Source organism: Parus major, chromosome 2, assembly GCF_001522545.3.
Source record: "Parus major isolate Abel chromosome 2, Parus_major1.1, whole genome shotgun sequence".
NCBI lineage: Eukaryota > Metazoa > Chordata > Aves > Passeriformes > Paridae > Parus > Parus major.
The window spans coordinates 43,718,946-43,741,942 of record NC_031769.1 but is presented as its reverse complement, the minus strand read 5'-3'; the positions used below and the strand labels follow the sequence as shown (position 1 = coordinate 43,741,942).

Genomic DNA, 22,997 nt, shown 5'->3' with positions numbered 1-22,997 from the left:
GTGGATCAGCAGTAACATTTAGGCTGATCTGCCCAGGGAACAACAAAATATTTCTTAGGAGTTTGCCAGAAAATCTTTTCTCAGCCTGTTTCATCTTTCAGAAGATCATGAACTGCCCCAAATGGTAACACAGACCAAGATGATGGAAAAAGTTGCTTGTACACACCTGCATTCAATATTTATTTTAAAGCGTCACAAAAAAACCAGTTTCATTGTGAGTCTGGAAGCCTCGGCCACACCAGCTCAGTTTTAGTTTTAACATTTGACTTATACAACTCAAAACCTGAATCCTCCAGAAGGTAAAGGCAATGTATATATTTGTAAGCTCAAAAGAATATGAACAGGAAGCCATGACCATACAGTAGGAGAGGCATGCAGATGTGTTTTAGATTATACATTATATTAATTACTATATACACTTTATTAATGATAGCCATGAAGTTTCAGTGCATAAACACACTCAAAAACACACGATCACAAATATATAGGACCACACACATTATTAATAATAGTAACAAATTACCCTCTTCTTACTTCTCTAAACAAAGGGAGCTAATCTGAGCATAATCTGCTACACACTCCAAGATAGCAAAGCACAGTCCTTAATCATTACATTTTTCTTAGTCACTATTTAATAATACACATTTTTAATAATAAGTATGGAAATAGTTAACATTTAAAAATCTTGTAACTTGTTGGTGATTGCTACTTATTAGAAATTTACGTTGTTCATGAGACCAAACAACAAGTGTTTCTACTGAATTTAAGAAATATTTTTCTATGAATGAGAATCAAGATATTTCTAAAGACATTCCAGCCTGTTGCCTTAAGATTTGATACTCAAAATGTATATTTAAAATGTACATTTAAATGTACTTTAAAAAGTACATTTAAAAATGAGACATCATAAAAGCAAATTGGAATAATTCAGAGAGACAGCCCAGAATTTTTCTTTAACAAGGGCTTCAGGTACCTCTAAAAAAGATTTTCCAGCATCACTAGAATTACACCAGAAATCAGAAGGGTGTCATTCTGGCCTTGTGTGCCATCAGAGACTCGGACTGGCCAAGTTTGTGAAACCATGCCTAACATAAAATATTTACATGGCAGGGCTGTATTCAGGTGAATTACTTAGCTTTTTACAGACTTGCACAGCCTTACCCCCATATCTAAATGCTTTTCTATGACTGTGCTGAATTACTGACCTCAGATCCCAGGCTCAGCCCTCCTTTGTAGGCTTGCTGAGCTCAGCTGTGATGGATGCCTCGTCAAAACACCCTGCTGGGAAATAACAAGTTTATTTTTTTCCAGCCCCGCCCCCAGTAGTTTGGGGCTCTTCTTAAAGATAGTTGTGATAAATATTTTGAAAACTCTTTGGGCTAATAGTCCTAAGAGACTTTTCTGATCTGCTTTTGTTAACAAAGTGGGAATTCCAACACCACCTCTGTTCTGTTAACTACAGGAAACACAAATTCATAAAAACGGAGAAAAAAAGAAAACAGATCCTTCAATAGCAAGATATTTAGTAATAGTAGTTAAAAGTAAAAAACTAAGAAAAAAGTTAGAATAGATAGAATATAAAAAGTCTTCTATTAAGGACTTACACAATATGAAATTAATATTACAAATGGCCTGGCATGTCAGTCATGTGGGATAAATGAAAGTTCAAGCCCCCAGATCTCTCTTGCTTTCTTTACTTCTTTTCTGCTTTTTGGGGCTGTAGCTCCAATTCTGCCTGAGAGAGCAGAAGACAGCCAGTTCCGATTTTAATCACGATGAGGCTGATGTAGGAAATCCTTTGGCTGTTAGTACGCTAGGAAAAAGAAGAAATACCATTTTCACACGGGGATAGCCCCCATTCGTTTATCAAGCGTCCTGCCTCTGCCAGAAGAGGTGGAAAACCAGCTGAAACGGGGGATTTGCCGTGCAAAGGGGCTGCCACAAGAGGGAGGTCCCATTGCGCCCAGCTGGGCTCGCTCACCTCAGCTGCTTGGAGCATCACCCAGCCGGCCGGGAGAGCCACCCGCTCCTCTTCCTCCTGCTTTTCTCCAGCCCATCCCCCTGAAATGCGCTCCCTTCCCTTGAGACCTCACCTCGCCTCTCCCTGCCTGTGCAGAAGCCGTCCGTGGGCTGAAACTCGTCTTGGCTGCACATCCCTCCCGGGTGGGAATACACCGGGAATACACCGGGAGCATGTTGCAGGCAAGCAATGCTGCTTTCACAGGGGCAGGGGAAGGATGCACTTCTTGTGGGCAATATCTGCTCATCACAACTGTTCATCGCTGTGGCACAGAGGGAAAGGAGGATGCAGGTTACTGTAGCATGATGTAAATGTACTAAAAGAATCCCTTGGAATGCCAAATCATTGCAGTCCTCTTCCTCAAACTAACCGGTCCTCGTTTCGCTCAGCTAGCTCTCATGTTATATGACTTCTGTCCTCCACCATGATGCTGCAATTTATTATTTTTAAAAAACTGATCTGGAAAATCTAATAAAAATAAATTAATAAAACACGTTTCATTAATATGGCTTTGCATTTTCAACAATGGCACAAAAGCTTATGGGTTTGGACCTTTTTATCCAGGACAAATCAACCATGTATAGGGCCTTGATATCATTTGAACAGAGATACTGGTTCTGACTTCCAGTCACCCTGTTACCTCTTCTTTTCTGACACAAGCAGTATTCTTCACAGGGACCATCTGACTCTGAAAGAGCATTATGTGGAGACCCCTCAAGATCCTGTGCATCTCTGAGCGTACAGTCCAGCAGAAGTCCTAGGGCTTCTGCACCACAAACCCGTGGCTGGTGTCAAATCCTCATGAAAATCACAAAAGCTTTAAGAGTTTGTAGCAGCAGAGGGTCTGGCAAATGAAAGCAGAGCTTCTCTGGGAGGCTTTAGGAAGAGGTTAAAGCACATAAAATCCTCTGGTGCAAGATCCATGAGCAGATTGTCAGGCAGCTTTCCCTCTGATTTCTAAATAAAAGAAAAAGAAACAAGTTGCTTTTCAGGCAAAGAGGTTCTAGGAAAAATGAGATTTTTTTTCCCCACAGAAATCCTCTCAGACCCAGAACAAAAGAAAGGGAAATCCAGCAGCAGCAACCCTTCTGTGTCTGGAGGGACTGGACAGGAGTTAACAAAAATGCTCAACTCCTGTGAAGGGTGTTCTTCTCCTGATCTCACACAGTGACCTTCATTTACGCCCTTTCAGGGACCTCCTTCAAAGCTGAGGGGACCATGCTGAAATTTTCCTCCAGAAGAGCAGGAGTTTAAGGCAGAAAAGGAGCCCAGCAAAATTGTTCCTCAAAAAAAACCCTCCTACCTCAGAATCTGTGCAAAAAACATGCTCTTTTCTGGTTTTGCATATATGTTCTCTAAACCACACATCTTTTCATATAAATCCTATATGACATTTTGGATTTTATTTACTCTGCATTAATGGAGTAATTGCTTGGCAAAAATGTTGTGTTGCCTCCATTCCCTAAAAGGAGTGTGGGAGATGGATGGGGGGCGTCTATTTGTGTTTGTGTTTGGAAGTGATCTCTCACTTTTAAAAGTCTCTCTCAGATACATTGTTAAAGGTGGCTCCAGCAATTCACATGTTTTAGGTCCTCATCAAAATATCCACACACAGGTCAGGTATTATTATTATTATTATTACTACTCAAAAACCCTCTCAAGTAAAGATTACTTATAGATGAGATGAATGTTGAATAAATGTAATCCATGGATTAATTAGCTAAAGCCCTATGTTAATCAGAAAGCAAGAAAGGAAGAAACACTAGCTCATTAAGCATTTACAAGTATGTTGTATGTGCTTCCAGGATTCAGTTACCCTCTCTCCATAACACAACTGTTTTTTATTTAACACTTGGATGTGTGTGAGACACCCAATGTCCTCGTATGCTAAAACTCAAAACTGTCAAATTATATAGTGTTAGTCATCGCCAATCTGAGGAGAAAAATAATAAACTACACAGTAAAAAATATTTGCGCTACAGCTCCATAAATTGCATACACATAATATTTACATAAGTAATAGCTAGATTTGTGGCTGTGCATTACTTATTCACACCTTGTGCGGAATAACTCAAGAGGTAAAAGACTCATCCATTAATCTCCTCCCCCCAATCTATAATCCTAAGAAATCCTAAGCCCTGCAAGACACTTGATCCTCTTAGGAAAATCAGGCTCATGAGCTGAGGATGGTGGTGTGCTTGGTGCTGTAGCATTGCTGATGAGCTCCCCATCGTACGGCTGTGCAAGCTCTGGTGGGCCCTGCACAGGTCTGCAGTCAGATGGACACACACAGACATGGAAAGTCCTCATGTGCCACCTCTCTGGCAGCCCAGGAGGCACCTTGCTGCTCTCCCAGGCCTGCCGTGCTGACATCTCATTGCAATTTTTGTGTGTATTTCTCCCTTAATGGAGCACCTTCTACCATCAAAGACGGGTGTCAAAAGGACGTCAAGCTCACTTTTCTTACTTCACACACAGCATTTTGTATAATATCCCACCATAAGGTTTTTTCTCCATGGATGATTCCATGTTGCAATATCTTTTTTTCCTTTAAACTTTTTTTGGGTATTTGTTGGTTTTTGTTTTTTTTTACCAATGCTATTCAGTGTCCACAAACTACAAGCAGACTATCACACAGCCCAGAGGTATGGCAAGACCTCCACCAGCCTGATTCTGGCGGGGGAATTACAGATCTCTCTGCACTTACCACAAAACAGGGCAAGCAAGCCTGGCAAGACAATTTAAGCATTTTGCACTTTTTCTTGGACTCATCTTACATGACACCACTTTGTTGCACTGAATCCCACTCTTCTCCTCCCCAGGCTCTGCTGCCCAGCCTTCCTCTGTATCACAACCTCTAGCACTGCCTGGTCCACCCCAAAAGTGACAGTGGCTCCGCAAGTCTGCCACATGCTGCCCTAAGGACATGTTCCTCAAAGAATCAAGATTCCAAGGTTTCTCATCATGCTTGTGTGGCTGCACATCACAGCCTCAGGGGGACCATCATTTCCAGAGGAGTCAGACAGCATCAGATGGAGGAGGTTATTCATTTCTCTTGAGACTCTAAGGCAAAGGGAGCAGCATGTCATATGCAAAGGGTCTGTTGCACCAGAGGCTGAGTTGGAAAGCTAATGTAGGGATTTCTCCTTAGGGGTAAGTTCTTGGGCAGACACTTTAATAACTCTCCATTAGGAAGTAATTGCCAGGCATTATGCAACTCCCCTCTCCATGGGAGGGAGTCCAGTGAAGTCAGAAGTGTGAAAGATAAAGGTCCCTACCTACTCAAGAGTGAAATGCTGCCACCCAGCCATTAACAATACAGTTTTATCATGGCCAGTCCTACCACCTTAGGCCATGTAGGTACAGGGGAGCAAAGCAACAGCCAAGAAGAGCTTATTGTAAATACGTTGATCCATACTGAGGTGTTGCTTCATGGGAATGATGTAAAACAGCCCCCTTTCCTGCTCTGTCCCATACACTGGCACCCCTCAGCTGTCACCCCCACTGTGAGGGGAGAGCAGTGTCTTATCCCCCCATGTGGCCAGGGGTGCCCAGGGCCTGTGTGACTGCCTGGAAACTCCACACCCTGCCCCCACTGCTGCAAAAATCAAAGAGCAGGTGTTTCATCTGAGGGCAGAAGACAGGTATTACCTGGCCACAGATTTTGGTAGTAAAATGAACTTGCAGTCCCCATCACTTTTCAAAATCACGTACTTGGTAGCTCTGGGCATGCCAAGTGGCACAAGCAGCTTTGGAGCCTGCGGCTGTCCCAGCTCCAGTGCAGATCATGAGTGAATCACCAACTCTCTGGTGGAGTAGAAACCAGGACACTCAACTCTGCCAATGAGATGCTCACTTAAACAGACCTTGAACATACAAAAAGCATCTGAGCGTGCCTTGGTGGGAAAGAAGGGGTAAGGCCCATGAAAGGACAAGGGGTAATTGATTTAAACTAAAAGAGGGTCAATTTAGATTAGGTACAAAGAAGTCTTTTGGCAATGAGGATGGTAAAACAGTGGCATGAGCTGCCTAGAGAGGTGGTGGATATCTCATTCCCAGAAACATTCAAGGTCAGTTTGGACAGAGCTATGAGCAACCTGGTCTACATGCAGATGTGGCTGCTCAGTGCAGTGGAGCTGGAACAGATGGCCTTTAGAGGTCAGTTCTTGCCCAAAGCATTCTGTGATTCCATGAGGCAGAAGCAGTGCTATCACTGAGAACAGTACTGGGAGGGGAGAAGGGTGGGGTGTGATGAGCATCCACAACCCTTTTGCCTCCTGCCACATGATTCTTCAGAAACTTGGTCTTCATTTAACTAGAAGGTTTCTAGATCCTCTATTTGGGAAAGAGATGCTTGGGACTGAGGAGACTGAAATATCTTGTAGAAGATCTGTTCCAGCAGCCTCCAGCAGCTGGAATTTCTCCTTTTCTTTTCCTGGAGCAGTATTAATGCAATGACCTAGCGATCATATTGGAAACAAACTGCATCAACATATAGAGTTACAGGTGAAACTCATTCGCTGGGAGTACCTTCAAAAGGCATTATCATTGTCTTCAGACCCAGTCAAGCCCACCAGTGTGGGGAACACACAGTGAAAATGCCCTGTGCAATGAACTTGTAGGGCTAGAGCTGTTAATAATGCATGGGCATATACCATACATTATGTATTAAGCTCAGGAGAGCTGAGCTAAAGTCAAACATAGATCAAACAATCCATGGGATTGGACTTAAAGTACTTGAAAGATGCCCCTGGACCCAAATTCAATGGGAAAAAGTAGCAGAGAGAGGTTCAGGCTGGCATCTCCTCAGTCACTACACCTGATCCAAAGCAGTAGTCATCAGCACGTGTCAATGGTGGCAACAGCCTCAAGCTGATCTCCAGAACAGCCCTCTCTTTTGGGAGGGAAGGAAGGAATTTATGTTAATCTTCGTAAAAAAGTCTTTATGCCAGGTCCCTGAGGGACAGCTGTGCAAGCCAGGGGTCTGCAGTATGTTTCATAGATGGTGTCAGGGTAAGCTTTCCTTTTGGGAAGCCAAGAGAAAGCCTGCACCAGGAATGAAGCCTTGGGTGCTCTCTGCAGGAGCTACAGCTGAGGCAGATGGTGCAGGTTTTGCTCTGGACATCACTCAGACAAACCTATTCTTGGCCCACTGAAAACTGCAAGCTGCAGAATGCAATACAATACTTTGTGGTTCTAAAGGACCTTCCAAATGAGGGTCTCGCATTAATTAATTAAGCCTCAGAGCACCTAGAAGGAAAATCTATCCTATTTTACCAGCAAGTGCAATGAGTATGCAAAGGTCACACAGAATAGAGGAGCAAAGGAAAGAGAGATCCTGGTATCCTGACTCCTGACTCCTTGCTGCATCTATTAGCTCATGAGTCCCCTCCAAGGGACACGCATGGAGGACAAAAGGTGACCCACAGCTGTGTCCCAAGGGGCGCTGGCTGAGAGATTTAATAAGATGCAGGAGAATGACTAACGGGGTTACACAGATTGTCAAAGGTCAGTAAAGAATATGGCATTAAGAAAATTGATCCTTTGAAAGCCTCCAGCCACATGCTTATGTCAGAACCAGACGTGACTTGTGTCTGTGTTTCATACGACACCACCAAGTACCCACCAAAGGGCTTTCCTTCATGTTTAAATAATGAAATGCAATGTAATGCCAACAGGTGCTTTTTTCACAGGGAGAAGGGAGAAGAAGGGAAAGTGTTTGGGTCGGCTGAGGCAGAGCCCAGGTTTTCCCTGCCTCTCTCACCCCTCCCTGTCCTCATGGCTCATGAGCAAGAGGTCACTGAAGGCTGGACGTGCCCACCTGCCTGCAATGCCAAGGAGACAAGCACATGGGCACTGGCAGAGGGAGTAACCCGCGTATGACTGGGGCGTGTGTGCAGCGTAGCAGCCATGGTGTCTGGGCAGTAGACGGGAGGCTGCCATGGGGAAGAAAAAGAAAAGTGCTCTACAGGTCATCCTGGAAGATGGTTGGTATCACTGTGAAATCATTCCACTTCACATGCTGCCAAACTTGGCTAAACCTCTCGGGGCTTCCTCAGCACACCATTTGGCATCACCCAAAGATCATACAATTTTAGTTTGCTTGAGAAGGGGACTGCTGTCTGTCTGCCAGACTAAAGTAAATATTAAGAGCATCGCTGTAGGGAAAGAATATAATGTACAATCAATAAGGGATATGCTGCCAAGCTCAGCTGGAACTTAAAGGTCAGCTGTGTAAAGCATCACATGTGTAAATTCCAGTAACAAATGCAATTATTCTTTGTTCTTTGTTTTGCAGCTGGAATAGAGTTTGATGGAGCAGTGGAAACTGACACAGAGAGTGAAGGTAATGTAGAGATTAAGAAATGTGGTCTTGTTTGAAATACAAGAGGTGATGCCTTTTCTTTTTCTCTCTGACTTATGACTTGCTCTACAACACGAACCCTTTCATGAGCTACTTGCAAGCAAGCAGATTTTTCCCTTGAGGTTTGACTTTTAACTTGCAATATGTAAACACCGTTCTTAAGCAGTCCATCCTCTTTTATCCATGTTCCCAGAGCTGGAGGCTATCAGAGCCCACATTCCTAGGGAGTCAGCCCCCAGTAAATCAGGTGCTGCAGTAAAGCACAACCCTGTGCAGGGCAGGGGCTGCTTTGCACTAAGCTGAAGTCGTGCTTGCCCTCCCTGTAATGCTTGCTTAGACCATAATACTCTGAGATCTTCATTAATCATGGTCACAAGAAGATGAAATGGACTGAAGGGAGACTTATGACTGTGAGGGAAATCAGGAAAAGCATGTGATGGGACTAAACCCACCTTAAACTCTGCATGTATAGTATATCTAAGGTGAGAGAGAGAAGAGGTAAGATCATAACAGCGCTGGATAGGTGATACAAGTGTAGCTGTTACTGCAACAACAGTTCACAACTGTGTCTGTATCACTCACAGAATACGAGAAAGTAGACAGCAAACTACTGGTACTTTTCTTTTTTTTTTTTTTTAAAATCATATCAACCTTTTCCATATAGGCAAAAGAGGCAGTAAGATAAAGATAACTAATTAATGCTTCATATTTAACCTAATACTTGAGAGGTTGCAAATAAAAAAACCCCAAACCCTAGATTTTTGGCTGTCCAAAATGAACATTTTCCCAAAGAGAGCGGTGGTCCTTTGATCTAGATGATTGACCAAAATTCAGTTTAGATGGACCATTACAGCATAATGGCTCCTGAGATATTAGTTGGAAGCTCCTTCTCATTCTCAGTGTCAAATGTGACAACAACCACTGCCTACTAATTTTTTACCGCTACAAACCAGGAACTATTTGCTTGTCATTAATTTCTAGATTTTCACCAAACCAAAAATGTAAATACTTGAATTCTTTTTTGCTTCTATTTTTCTCACTATTTTGGCTCCTCATTTTATACTCATATGCTTCTATCACAATTTCCTTCTTCCATTACAATACCTCCAACTCTTTGTTTTCATCAGCCAGAAATTTTGGAAAATAAGAAGCCAGAATACTCTGGAAAACTTACTGTTAATTTTAATAGACTTGATAGAGAAAGAGATGGAGAGACTTGGGGGTTTTTGATAATTTTTCCCCCTTTCCATAAAATTCTTCAATTAAATCATGCTCCACTTCAATCCTTTAAGCTTTTCTGACTTCTGGAAAGAGAAGGCTTTTAGTTTGCAATGCCAGTAAGAATGAAATGTGCCTCAGAGACTATCTGGTCTTTTTCTTCCCTGAATATACACCATCCAGTATAAAAGAAAACTCAGAGAAAGAAAAACCAAATACTGCCTGTGCTGTGCCTTTTCTCTCTATAAATAGAAGAACTCCATTCCCAGCCTTGAAAAGTAAACATCTTTCAAGGACATCACATCAACAAGCAAACTACACATTGTGTAACAGACTGCAATTTCTGTTTCCTTTGTTCTGCTGTGTTTACAGGTCAGGGAGATATCTGTCTGTGCTGCCTGATGGATGGGCTTTTGCATTTGTAACTAATTTCCAATTTTCTTATGGTCACATATAAGTCACTGGTGTGCTAAATCGCACTGTCTTAAATGGGAGTTGCACAACCAAAGAGTTACACCTGGTTCTTGGGCAGGGCATAACACAAGGCCCATCGAGATCAACAGGCACCTGCTTTTTGAATTTGCCAGGGTTTGCATCAGGTGTCCTGGCTGCCCATGTTCTTCTGATTAATCTTTATTCTGCTGGCAAGAATTTCCTAATGTAATTGTTTTTTATCGCTTGCAGAAGATGAAGTAAAAGACAAGAAAACTAACAAACAACCCCTCAGGGAAACTGGCAGAACAAGCAGACTTCAAAGCAAAAGGCAAGAGAAAGACAAAGAAGAAAAAGAAGACAAAGAAGAAGATGAGAGCAAAGAGGAAGACAATGGCAGCCAGCAAAACAGAGCTTCTAGAAGAAAAAATTACCAAAGGAAAAATAGAGATGGAAAAAAGGCAAGAGAGGAAGAAAGCCAGAAGAAAGACAGAGGCAAAACGGCTCCTACCAAAGATCAAAAGGATTCAGAAAACAAAGAAAAGAAAACAACCAAGAGAGGGAAGGAGGGGAAGAAAGACAGGAAAAACAGGTAATTAAACAATCCCTGACTATGGCCCCCTTGTTCAGACTGGCAGCAATATTGACATGCCAGTGGCATATGGATCAGAATGGCAAAACCAATAGACTGCAAATAAGTTCCTGCTCTCCTAAAAGAGACACAGTAGAAAACAGCATAAAATGCCACAAAACCAAAAAACTGTTTCCAAGTCAGTATAATTTCTCAGCCAGGATCAGGTCTATGCATTTAGTGGAGTCTTAGCACCTATACCCAGGGGTAGAAAAGCACCCCTAAAGAAGGTACCTTGAGAAATTTGGGCTTGGAGACCTTTTTTCGGTTGGTCTATGGAAACATTCCAGTTAAAGTGGATCCATTGTGTTTTCAAGTCTCTTCCTCTTCCAAATCTTCCTTGTTCCAACCTTTGACTTCTCCCCCTTTCTCCCATTTTGTTATGAAGACATGAACACCATTTCTCCAGAGCCAGCTGTAGCTCTGGTAGCTGTAGGCTATAGCTGAAATGTGGCCCAAAACATGACATGGAGTGAACTGCAGTGGGGCACATTTGCCTCCTCACTATCCTGTCTGGAAACAGCCCTGCCCTGAGCGCCATGGGCACTGGCATCGCACTGAGCCAGGGGATGCTGAGGCACTGTGCCCACATCAGAGTGGAATCCCCACGCCCAGCAGCAGTCTGCCTACCCCAAACAAGGCCTTCCCTCTCTTATCCCAGTGAGTTTCTCTGTGTTCTTTATTTTGTGTGTCTTCCAGTACTTCTTCGGCTTCCTCCAACTCATCTGATGAGGAGTCACTGTCAGAGGAGGAGCTTGCTATGCTGAAGGAGCAGGTGGAGCAAAAGAAAAAACTGATTTCCACCATGAGGAACAAACCCTGGAGGATGGTGAAGAAGCTGTCGGTGCTCAGGTACCCATAAAAATGGGAACCCCCCACCCCTGTAGTCTCTGCTGACTGTTGCCAGATGCACTCTGTCTTTCCTTGAAATTACATATTTGCTGCTGCTGTAGCATCATAGTACCAGAAAAAGTGACCAGCAGAACCTGGCCAGCCTGTCTCAGTTCAAATGATCAGAGTTAAAATGTGCAATCTGATTTTCAGCCTCTGTAACCAAAGAACAGACAAAGTGCAAATCTGTTCAACTGATACCCATAGCCAGGTCATTCTACCCTCGTGTTTAAAACCAAATGCCTCACTACAGTCAGGCTACTTGTTAAAGCAAACTCTGTACCCTGGCTTGCTTATTCATGTCTTTTGTCAGACAGAAATCAGAGCAGCACACTACCATGTTAGTGCACAGTCCTGAGATGGGGCTGATTGGAAAAAATGCTGTATTTTGAGAGGATTATGGAGCAAAGATAAATCTGCCACCCAGCCCCTGATGAAGGTGGGAACAACTCAGGCAGCAGCAGAGACCCCTTAGTGCTGGGCAAAGGGGGACAGGGGACAGAGCAGACCAGGCAAATCAAAACACATGGGTTGATAGGGAATGGCTCATAACAAACCATTCCCTTGTCAGGGCAATGATTCAACTCCCAGCTCTACTGCTTAAGGAACCTCTGAAACCCCTTTCTACCAGGAAAGATTTCAAAATAGCATTGCAAAGCACACATACATTTTCCTTTTAACTAAAAACCAAGCTATGTTAAACCATGACACAGCCCCACAGGGAGTGGTGATGCCCCTGCTCTGTGTTTGCTGAGAGGCTGCTCAGAGATGCAGGGGCTGTGCTGTGAAAGCTGACAGTCACCATGTGTCTCTGCTTCTCTCTTTTATGTCCTGAAGGCCAAGACCTGTTCCATCTTCCAATAAAATCAGGAATTGTGAACTCTGCCAATTACTTCTGAAAATCTGGATAAAGGTCTATAACAGGGAACTGTGTTAAAGTAGCTTTTCCACCTCAGATGTACTATGAGCCTGAGGTCATAACAAATAAATTCTTATGGCCCTAAAATTCCAAATTTTTGTAAGAAAAGAAAAAAGAGCAAAGCAGAGTTATTTCTGATGCATTTTTCCACTGTGGTGTAGGATCCTGACTAAAATTCTACTTAGGATTATGTTTGACAATGTACTTCCATACTGCCATCTTATTTCTGAGCTACAGCAATCAACACTACCTACTAAATAATCTAAACAAAACTGCTGTATTGCTTGTACAGGGGTCTCCAGAAAGGCTCTCAGCACACTGCACATTCATTAGAGATTTTTGGTTGCATAAACTCAACACTGAGAGAAGAAATTATTAGCCTCATTGCAGAGATGAGAGGTGTAAAACACAAAGAGAGCAAAACAATATGTTCAAGACTTAGAAATCTTACTTTAGGTTTGCAAATGAAGTCACAGGTGATTTTCCCAAGGTTACAGTCTTGTTACCTAGCCAACTATTTACTCCAAGTGGAAGTCCATCTTTTACACAGGCTTGGGATGGCAAAAAACCTCACAGCTCCTGAAATTTAATCTCTTCTCATTGGCAATGCCAATATATGCAATATTATTTTATTCACAAGCTGAGCATACTCAGCATAACAGCATCTACCTAGACTATTTTCTCTGTATTTCTCTTAGATATCCTAGTGTAAAACTAATTTCATTTTGCAGCTTGATTTTACTCCTGACTACATGAATGAGGGCATACACTCATTCCTCTGGTACTGAGATTATCCCCTTGGGCCATTTGCACATCTCTCTTATTTTTCCTGGGAGGTGTTCATAAAAGAAAACTCTGCACCCTCTTGGAGTTTATTTCACTAGGCAATGTTATTTTCTTCCTGACCAATGCATCAAGAGAGAGAAATTATAACAGGCATGCAGAGAGCTTGCAGTGAGAGGAACAGGCAGACTAAGTTTTTGCCCAGGGAGAAGTGTGACACAAGATTTGGGGCACTTAACAATACTTTAAGCTAATATAAAACATCTCTACATGAATGTGAGTGCTGTGGGGACCCAATAGCTAGTCTTGGGTGGGTGTCTGAGCTCGACATGGCACAGGAACTAACCAGCAGAGAGAAGCTGGGGGGAGACACCAAGTCCCCACCTTCCTACAAAGCACAGTTGCTTATCCCACTGGTGCAGGCAGGGGTGAAAAGCTAAAAACGCCTTTGCTGTTATAATAAACTTCTTGTTTATTTTACAATTAGGGAAGCACAAGATTTTGTAGAGAAGTTTGAAGGAGCTCTGGGAAAAGGAAAGGGCAAGAAGTTGTATGCATATAAGATGATGATGGCTAAGGTAAGTGCTACAGTGATGCCAGGGAAAGACTCGGATACTCAGTTATGTATTCAGAACATTTTTAGATTTACTGACCTCCATTTATATCTATGTGAAAGAGGCACAAGGAAGTCAAAATAAAGCTTTTTTCCCCACTTTCAAAAAAACACTAGCTGGCTTCAAATCTATGACAATCGTAGAAAGAACAGGGGGAAATGTACCCTAACCTGGACCTCATTGTGACCTTTCCTGAAGCAAGGGAGGGTTCACAGGAACAGGGAAAACCATGGCTTTCTGGCTGCAATCTCCAAAACCTTGATATGTGAGAAAAGATATCCCTAAAGGGGAAAGAGGCCCTGCCAAATTCTTGTACTATCCCTACTCCTGTAAAATTTCACCTTCTCCAGTGATGAGGAGATAACAGGGAGAACGATGGCTGTGTTTTGAGACTGAAGTTGGTAGCCAAGTTGCATGTTGTCATGGAGATTATATTGAGAAGTGCAAAACAGAGCCAGACTAGAGATTATAAAATCAATGGGAGTTTAGCTGCTGGCCTGAGGAGGCAAGATTCAAGCTCAGTGTTTTATCAAATAAAATTTTGTTTTAAATAGAGTTGGTTCTGAACAAATTCTTTCAATCCAGAGCCAGATCTGAATTTTCTACCCCTATATAATCTGATCAATCCATAGCACAGCTGCAGCTGTCCAAATGCCTGGAAAGGTTAAAACTCTTAAAACTCAAATCATAAATGTGAACACTTGGGAGTGGGGGGGATTTTTGGTTGAAGGGAGTTTCTGAAATAGTCCAAAACATAATACCCAGACCAGAGCTCCTGCTTTGGACCATGCTACCAAACTCTGATATTAGAAAGCCCTGCTTCAGAGCAGGCCCCCCTCTTCACACCTCTCTGCTCACTGCAATATTGTCTTGTTTCAGAAATGGGTGAAATTTAAGAGAGACTTTGAAAATTTTAAAACTCAGTGCATACCCTGGGAGATGAAGATAAAGGAAGTGGAGAGTAAGTTGAAATTGTTGTGTGGTGGCGGTGGGACATTTTCTAAAAGAGCTTTGTCCTCATACAAACAATGTTCCAGCTTCCTGGTCCACAGTCTCCACTCGGCCTGGGCATCAGTGCCAAAAAGGAGCACACATCCCTGGCAGCTCCAGGTGCTGCTCTGTCCAGCAGTTGTGGGGACTGTTGGGAGGCTCATAGGAAATGTGCTGGGGAGACCTGAGGGCAGAGGGTTGCTGAGGACAGTTTAACCCTCCTAAACTCCTGACCATGAAATGTCTTCTTCTTTAAGGTCACTTTGGCTCCTCTGTTGCCTCCTACTTCATATTTCTGCGGTGGATGTATGGAGTAAACCTTGTCCTTTTTGCATTAATATTTGGGCTGGTTATAATTCCAGAGGTGAGTGCTTAATTCTCCTCTCAAATATCTTGCCCTTTGCTTGACACAAACCTGACATTGACAGGACAAATGCCTTATAACTGACATTGTTTTAGAAAAATGAAATGCCTGAGGACAATTATTTACAAAGACTTACTGACACAGGATCAGAAGTCAGATTGATGCCAGGAGACATAAAATGCTATCAAAGATCCTGCCCATCCAGCAGCTGAAACAGAGGCTCAACAATCTATCTAATTCAAAGCTAATTTTACATTTTGACTAAAGTGTAGAATGTGTCATTCCAATCCTAGGCACAAAATCTTGTCTGCAAGAGCAATAAGAAATGGATTGTGCTCTGAAAATAATGAAATACCCTCACTTTTTGGCCATGGGGCAACAGCCATGGCACAGCCCTCAGGGAATGGACAATTTCCCAGCACTTTGCTAACTAACACTTGCTTGGGAAATAACCCCTTTTTGTACTCCCAATTCATATGATTCACAAGCAATTGTTTTATTTTAGGTTTTTTTAATATCTCATTCTTCTTGGAGAATTAGAAGAATCTCATAGCCAACTTTATATGACCGTTTATTGAAGAATTTTTTAATGTAGCCATTACAGCTCTGGCTAAATTACTCAGTGCAGTATTTAAAGGCTGTGCAATCCACAGACAGTGGCATCTGTTCTGTTCAATGCAGATTTTTATGGAGCAAAAATGCACTGCAGAATGTCTCCTGAGGACCGTGTTTTTATTCTCCTTAATGTGCTTGCTCACACTATGGAAAGGGAAAGCTCAGTTTCCTCCCAGGACGAGGAGACATAACCATTAGCACTGAACAATACAAATGTGTTTGGTTAGGAACTATGCATATGGCAGGAGCTTTCGTCTCTGAAGTGTGCACACTCTTACTCACTGCCTACTGAGCTGTTACGATACGGAGGGTTGCTGGGCAATAAACATTTAATCATAAATTATTTTGAGTGTAATTAGATAGCCCTAAAAAATTAGTGATAGATGATATGCTAGAACCTTTCTAGGCTATGAATGCTAATGAGATATTTTGGTATAGGCACCAGTCAGCTTGTAAATATAATAATTCTCCATAGCCCTTGGCATTCTCTGTCTGGACTTCTACTGCTGCTCCAGCTGCAAGATCTGCTTTGCATGGTGCCATCAGGACAGGCTGTGCCATGAAGATTATTCTTTGCATCTTTTAGTATTTTTTTTTTTTTTTTCAAAACCTAATTGCCCTTTACCTCACCTTGAGAACATCTTTTGATTCAGGACTGAAAAATACAAATTATATTGCAAGCTTGACCCAGTGCTCTTGACTTCTCTCAGAGGAGGAGCTCTGCATAAATAGATGAAGCTAATCTCTTTACTGCATTAGACCCATGAAATTCAAGCAAAGAACTCCTTGCTAAAGTAAGGACATTTCAACTGCAGCTGTTCATTGAAAGATACAGTTTCTCAAAAAAATATTTCCTGTGCAATGTGTGTGCCATGGGAAAGGGAAGTCCTCTGGTTATTTGTGTGAAATTAATACTAAATATTAACAAGAAATTTAATTCTGTATATTAATATTAATATATAATATATTAATATATATAATTTATTAATATATATTAATAAATATACTTCATGCTAAATATTAATACGTATAAGTAATACTAAATAATTATAAATTAAGTAATGCTAGGAAGTTTTTAAAGACTGCTGCTCTAGCATTAAGAAATAAAATATATATCAAAATCAACAGAAAAGGAAAACCAGCCAAAAGCATTAAGTTTTTTCTCATTAAAAAAAAAACCAAACTGTTAAAATCTCTTTGGTGTTTTATAGTATATATGCATCACTGCTATTAATGCTCTCCAGGTCCTGATGGGAATGCCATATGGGAGTTTGCCAAGGAAAACTGTACCCCGAGCTGAACAAGAAACAGCTATGGATTTTTCTGTTCTTTGGGATTTTGAGGTAAGCACACAAGTGTTAATCATAAATGATCAGTTGAATTCCTTTTCAAACCCCTCAGAAGTTCGTGGTGCTACAAGGATTAATTTCTTCCAAGATAAACCAGCAGAGCATGGATTCCTTCCAGGAGAAGTCTGGAAAGCCTTTTGTTGAAACAAAATCTTTATGGATGCTGAGACTTCTGGCCAGAACAGCATGTCCACATGCAGACACCTGGATATGGATTTGAACCCCTTCCATTATACCAGTGTGCTGCCTGGTGTACATCACATGTGTATGTAGACACAAAAGCCATTTTGCTTCCAACTGGAAAGGCAGCAAGCACCCAGGTAAAAGGCTGGAGCTGCTCCAAACCAGGCAGCCAGACAGAGACTTCAAGCTGCAGACCCCCTTCACAGGCAGGGAGCACCTTTCCAGACCACTGAAAGTGACTGGGATGGGGATTGCTCCCCATGTGCCTGCCCTCCCTGTTCCCCTGAAATATTTACATGAGACTGAAGTGGGAACCAAAGTTTAGGACTTGCACACAAAGGAAAATCCCAAGTTTTCAGCCATCTCTGGGTGCTTGCCTGCCATAGCAATTCACCTCCCACCCCAGTTACTTTGAAGATTTAAGGCATTAAGTATTTTTGGGTGGCAACCAAAGACAAGGTATATGTGCAGGGGGTGAAGGCTTTTGGATGTAACTTGTGCCTTGGAAAACCCCTTTGCAATTTCCTTAGCTAAAAAAAGAAAAAAGACTAAACCAACCAAAAAGCTATTTTATTCCAGACCAGATTATTTAAACTAAGTTATTAATAAGGCTTTAATACTGGTGTCCAGAAACCTACCAGGGCCAGGCCTCCTTTTACCCCACATAGTCCGCTGAGGATGCTTTCTACTCTTCCTCTCCCAGCTCTTTCCCACACTTCCAGAATCTAGAATTCAGACATGAATTAAGGACATTTTTAATAGCAGTGTAAGGAATGAAAAGCTCATTTGAGCGGTGTACTGTAAAAATACAAGAAGTAGCATTTAAATTCGTTAAGCCAGGAGATAAAAAAACCAACAAAATAAAACTCCAAAATGAACAAACAAAAAAATCTGAGGGAGTGTTGATTAAATGCAGGTACTGATTTTCCCTGGGAGACCATAAGTAATAGAGCAATCAGTAAGGAAACTTTTCTCTGGATGAGGCTGTGTGCTTCCAGGAAATGCCTACTCCCATGACCTGCCAGTCTCCTGCCTCTGGCTTGGTGCACGCATCTACATTCCCCTGGTGTCACTGAGGTGTTGGTCCTCTGAGCCCCTCTGCTGTACAGGGTACATCCAGTACCCATCCCCTTCCTGTCTGACATCAGGGAGTGATCATTCAAGCTCAAGAAGCACCTCCAGCTACCAGGCTCCACTGTACACCAACACCCTCTGCAGCCAGGAGATGTCAAATGAAGCCCTGTGCAGAGGTTTGCCCTTAGCAAATGAAGAGAAGCTTACTCCATCCAGCATGCTCCATGGGAGAGGTGCAGAGGGAAATATCTATCAGAGTAGGCATAAATGAAGAGTCAATACCATTACCCTGAGAAATACCTTTCAGGAGAGAGGAGCTGGGGAAATGCATGCTTTGGCAGCAAGGAGGTCACATCACGGATTTCTAGAGGAGTAGAAAGGCATAAATCTCACTTGGACACCAGACACCATGTCTCACAAATGGAGCTTAAAGAACATACTGGATGATGTGAGCAGAGAAACTCATTTTTCAGTCCTTGGCATCTGATGAATCAACAAGACAAAGGTTTGGAATTACAACCTGAGAAGCAAACTTGGCTAGCTCCTTCCAGGGACAGTATATTTTACAAGGCTTTCTTCCACCACACTTCCCCAGCAGACACTGTGTGTGACAGGCTACGAGCCCCAGGCAGCCGTGCTGTGGTGTGCCAGCCCCAGGTTTGCTGCACTGGTAGAAACACACACAGAATGGTCCTGGACCTGTGGCACAGCGCTTTGTGTAGGGAAAAAATGCAGCTTCCGTGGCACCCCAGAGTACCAAAGCTTTTTATTAAGTTAGGAATAAAAAGCCTAGAGTTTTGGGGGAGCTTAGTTTAATTAATCAAGTGACGGTGGTCAAATACTGGAAGAAAGGCCCAGAAATGTCATGGAAGCTCCGTCCTTGGGGATTTTCAGTGCTCAGCTGGATATAGCCTCGAGCCACAACACTTCCTTTTGCAATTGGCTCTGCTTTGAGCAGGGGGCTTGGCTAGACTGCTTCCAGAAGCCCCTTTACATGCAAACCCTTCAATGTCTCTAGAAAAGATCATTACACAGGCTCGGATATGAGCTTCAGATTATGTCTTTCCAAAGGCTTGATCAGAGGGGAGCTTGCTCAGCTGTCATGGCCAGACTAAGTAAGTACACTTCACTTAAGAGATGAAAAACAAGGGGCAAAAAATCGAGAAGCACAATGTGCAGTGATACACATAAACTTGGATGAGATATGACAGGAAAACAGGGAGAGATTGCGAATGTGGATTAGGTGATCTGCACGCTCCTTGAATGCCTAACAGATTGCACAGCAAAAAATAGATCTACTTGAGACAACATGGTTGATATTGTGTCTGAGCTCTGCTTTACACAGGCAAGTAATGCTTTGATTTCTCTCTTTAGTTATATTTGCTCTGCAGGTGGCAGCCTGTAAATGGAACTAAATCTGCAAGGCACTGAGCATCAGCTGCCTCCTACCTGAAAGTAAAAGTTTCATATCATGGTGGGAAGAACCTTTGCTACAGCTTTTCTACAATATCTGAGTGTTTCACTATTGGCTTAGAGAAGCAGGTGGGCTACAGCCACAAAGAGCAATAAGGATTTTTTTCTGGGAAGGATGAAAGCGTGATGGATCAAAACTATATTTTAGCTTTAAGCCACCGTCCTCTGACATGTTCTCCCTCATCTTCCCTCTCTTAGGAAGATAAACTCTTAAGAAGATGGCTCTCAAAGGTGCTAGGGCAGCAAACAGACAAGAATAAGGCCCTAAAAACTTTTCCATGATGATTTTCCTTGTTTTAAATCTTCAGTTTTCTCTAGAAACTCCTTTACTGCAGAAGAATATCTGCACAGCTTACACAGGATTGCTTTTGCTTTACCTCCAGGGCTACATCAAATACTCAGCACTCTTTTATGGCTACTACAACAACCAGAGGACAATTGGTTGGTTGAAATACAGGCTGCCAATGGCATATTTCATGGTTGGGATCAGCGTATTCGGCTACAGCCTGATGGTTGTTATAAGATCGTAAGTGCAGCTGACATCCCCCCCCTGGCATAGCTGACATTGCAAAATCCACCAGATGTGTCTCACAGCTGGGCTCCCCCTCCATGGGCACCCAGACTTGGTCCAGTTCCCCATGGTTGGGGAAATGTGGGGAAATGAGTGCCTGCTGTTTTCATGCACTTGGCCTCCCCATCCACCCCACTGGCTCTGGTGGGACCTGGGCACTCCACTGCTTCATCCCTGTACTCATGTGCACTATTCTGAACCCTTCCTACTCCAGCTTCTCCTTCCTACTCCTTCTTCCTCCTCTACAGATCTCTTTAACCCTTCCTCCAACATTACTACAGGGCCATCAAGCAGCTAGATTTTGTACATGAAGGAGGATTTTACTTGTGGTAAATTTCAAAGGTTCCTCTTGCATCCTTTCATTGCAAAATCAACATTCTTGAACACCAGCATGGGTCCCACAGATGATGGAAGGGTTGCAGAAAAGAGACAAATTCTGCCAGACTGTATTTGTTGATTCCCTAAATGAATCACTGTAGTTTAAAAGCACCTCTTGTGCACTGTCCCCAAACACCAGTGAGGCTCCCACAGCATCTTCAGGGCACTCAGGATGCAGCCAAAGCACTTGTCAGTCCTTTGTGGTCTCTGCACAGTTGAAAATAAAAAAATAAGCCCCTCTATCTCTGCCTGAAGGACACACCGTGAAAAGGTGCCTTCTTTGGAAGAAAGAATAAGCCCATGGATTTGTACTGCTTGCTGAAACAGGCCATATTGCTGCACAGCAGAAAGAGCCTCTTGAGCCCTTGGCTGGAGTGGGACATGGGGATTTGCTGTACATTTGCCATGAAATTGCAGCATCTCTTGTCTTGCCTTCCTCGAGGGACTAGTGCTAGGAATTCAAGGGGGCCTTACAGAAGGATTTCAGGGATCAAGTAATAGAGAGGAAACAGCAGAAGCCATATCTACTCCTATGCTGATTAACAAGAATAATCCTTTTTCTCTCTCTGCATGACTTGCTGCAAGCTCTTTGGCTCCAGCACTGTGCAGCAAGACAAGTCTCACTAAAATTTTGTGCTGCAGTGGGCGGATTGGACAGGACATGGGGGTTTTGACTTAATTTAACTAACTAAAGGTAGCCATACCATATACTGCAACCTAGGACCCAGAAGCACCATCAATAGACTTTCTTCATCAGCTGGATGAAGCAATCCTTAACCTCCTTAATCACCTATGCTATCACAGTTTTAATCTGTTTCACTATTTTTAATAGAAGACCTGTGTGGCCCTAACAGTTACAGTTCAGTTCTCTTTAGACCTAAAGTCCAGTGGCACATTTTAGTCATTTCCAAACCCCAAGAATGCTCCACTCCATCTTACCCAAGCTTTGCAGAGCTGAAGGATATGTGGTGGCTCTGTGGAACAGCTTTCTGACCTTGTCACTGCACACATCCTTACACAGGATGGCACGCAATGCCAACGAAAGCACAGCAGACGGGGATGATAACAACTTCATTTTCAGCTGGAAAATGTTCACCAGCTGGGACTACCTCATTGGCAATCCAGAGACAGCAGACAACAAGTTTGCATCCATCACCACCAGCTTCAAGGTAAACCTGTCCTCTGCCTGCCCCTGGAGATGCTCCCAGCACCTTAAATGGCAGAGATTTAAGGGGAAATCTGGATACCCACTCAGCATCTCCCCATCATGAACAGGGCATGGTGCTGATCCAAGGCAGCTCCAGCCTCTGTGACCTGCTTCCCCTAACTCTCTTTTTTTGGCATTTAAAAGAATTTGTATTAATTTAGAGTGCAGCTCCCCTGGGATAGGTCAGGCTCTTTGCCATGTGATGTCTTTCAGCCAAACCAGGATGCCTCTATGAAGCTTAGTTTTAATTTAACCAAAACTAACAAGTTGGATACAGCCAGAATAGTAGAATATTGCATCTCATAGGCTGAAAAGCCTTATGGTGTGTTTTATGCTTGGTGCTGCAAGACATCCATTCCAATTTCTTGAGCACCCCTGCTTTTTTTCAGGAGTCGATTGTAGATGAGCAAGAAAGCAACAAGGATGAGAATATCCACCTGAGGAGGTTCCTGCGAGTTTTGGCCAATGTCCTCATCATATGCTGCTTGTGTGGGAGTGGCTACCTCATTTATTTTGTGGTGAAACGCTCCCAGACATTTTCCAAAATGCAAAATGTTGGGTGGTATGAAAGAAATGAGGTAAGGAAATTTTTTCTTCCAGTTATCTGCTGGGATAATTCACTTTGGACGTCAGCAAATTAATTGTCATAGGTTGAGGACAGAATCCAAGGCAGGGGGATTCCCTACCAGGGCCCAGGAGTCCTATTCAGTACCTTTGCATTTGTTGTAGCTGCCATGAACACTGATCTCACTGAAAGTTTTCTAGGGAAAAATAACAACTCCTGCAGAGAAGGGAAAATGCTCTTATAATAAATCACTAGAAAAGTCAATGGCTTTTCAGCACTTTCAACACCAATCACCATCATAAGAATCAAGATGCATTATAACACTTACAAACTCTGTTGCACTAGAAAGCTCTCTG

The 22,997-nt window shown here is 42.8% G+C and overlaps 1 protein-coding gene across 1 annotated transcript in view; it reads left to right on the top strand.

Annotated features, from left to right (window-relative positions):
- The first annotated feature begins 7,961 nt into the window (after positions 1 to 7,961).
- Positions 7,962 to 22,997, top strand: part of TMC2 (transmembrane channel like 2) — a 30,566-nt gene continuing 15,530 nt past the window's right edge. Inside the window, exons 1-11 of the mRNA XM_015617627.2 lie at positions 7,962 to 8,007; positions 8,319 to 8,366; positions 10,287 to 10,626; positions 11,365 to 11,517; positions 13,746 to 13,836; positions 14,752 to 14,833; positions 15,120 to 15,226; positions 17,086 to 17,184; positions 20,304 to 20,446; positions 21,891 to 22,038; positions 22,466 to 22,654. Coding sequence (XP_015473113.1) covers positions 7,962 to 8,007; positions 8,319 to 8,366; positions 10,287 to 10,626; positions 11,365 to 11,517; positions 13,746 to 13,836; positions 14,752 to 14,833; positions 15,120 to 15,226; positions 17,086 to 17,184; positions 20,304 to 20,446; positions 21,891 to 22,038; positions 22,466 to 22,654 — 1,446 coding nt within the window. The remainder of the gene's footprint in view (positions 8,008 to 8,318; positions 8,367 to 10,286; positions 10,627 to 11,364; positions 11,518 to 13,745; positions 13,837 to 14,751; positions 14,834 to 15,119; positions 15,227 to 17,085; positions 17,185 to 20,303; positions 20,447 to 21,890; positions 22,039 to 22,465; positions 22,655 to 22,997) is intronic.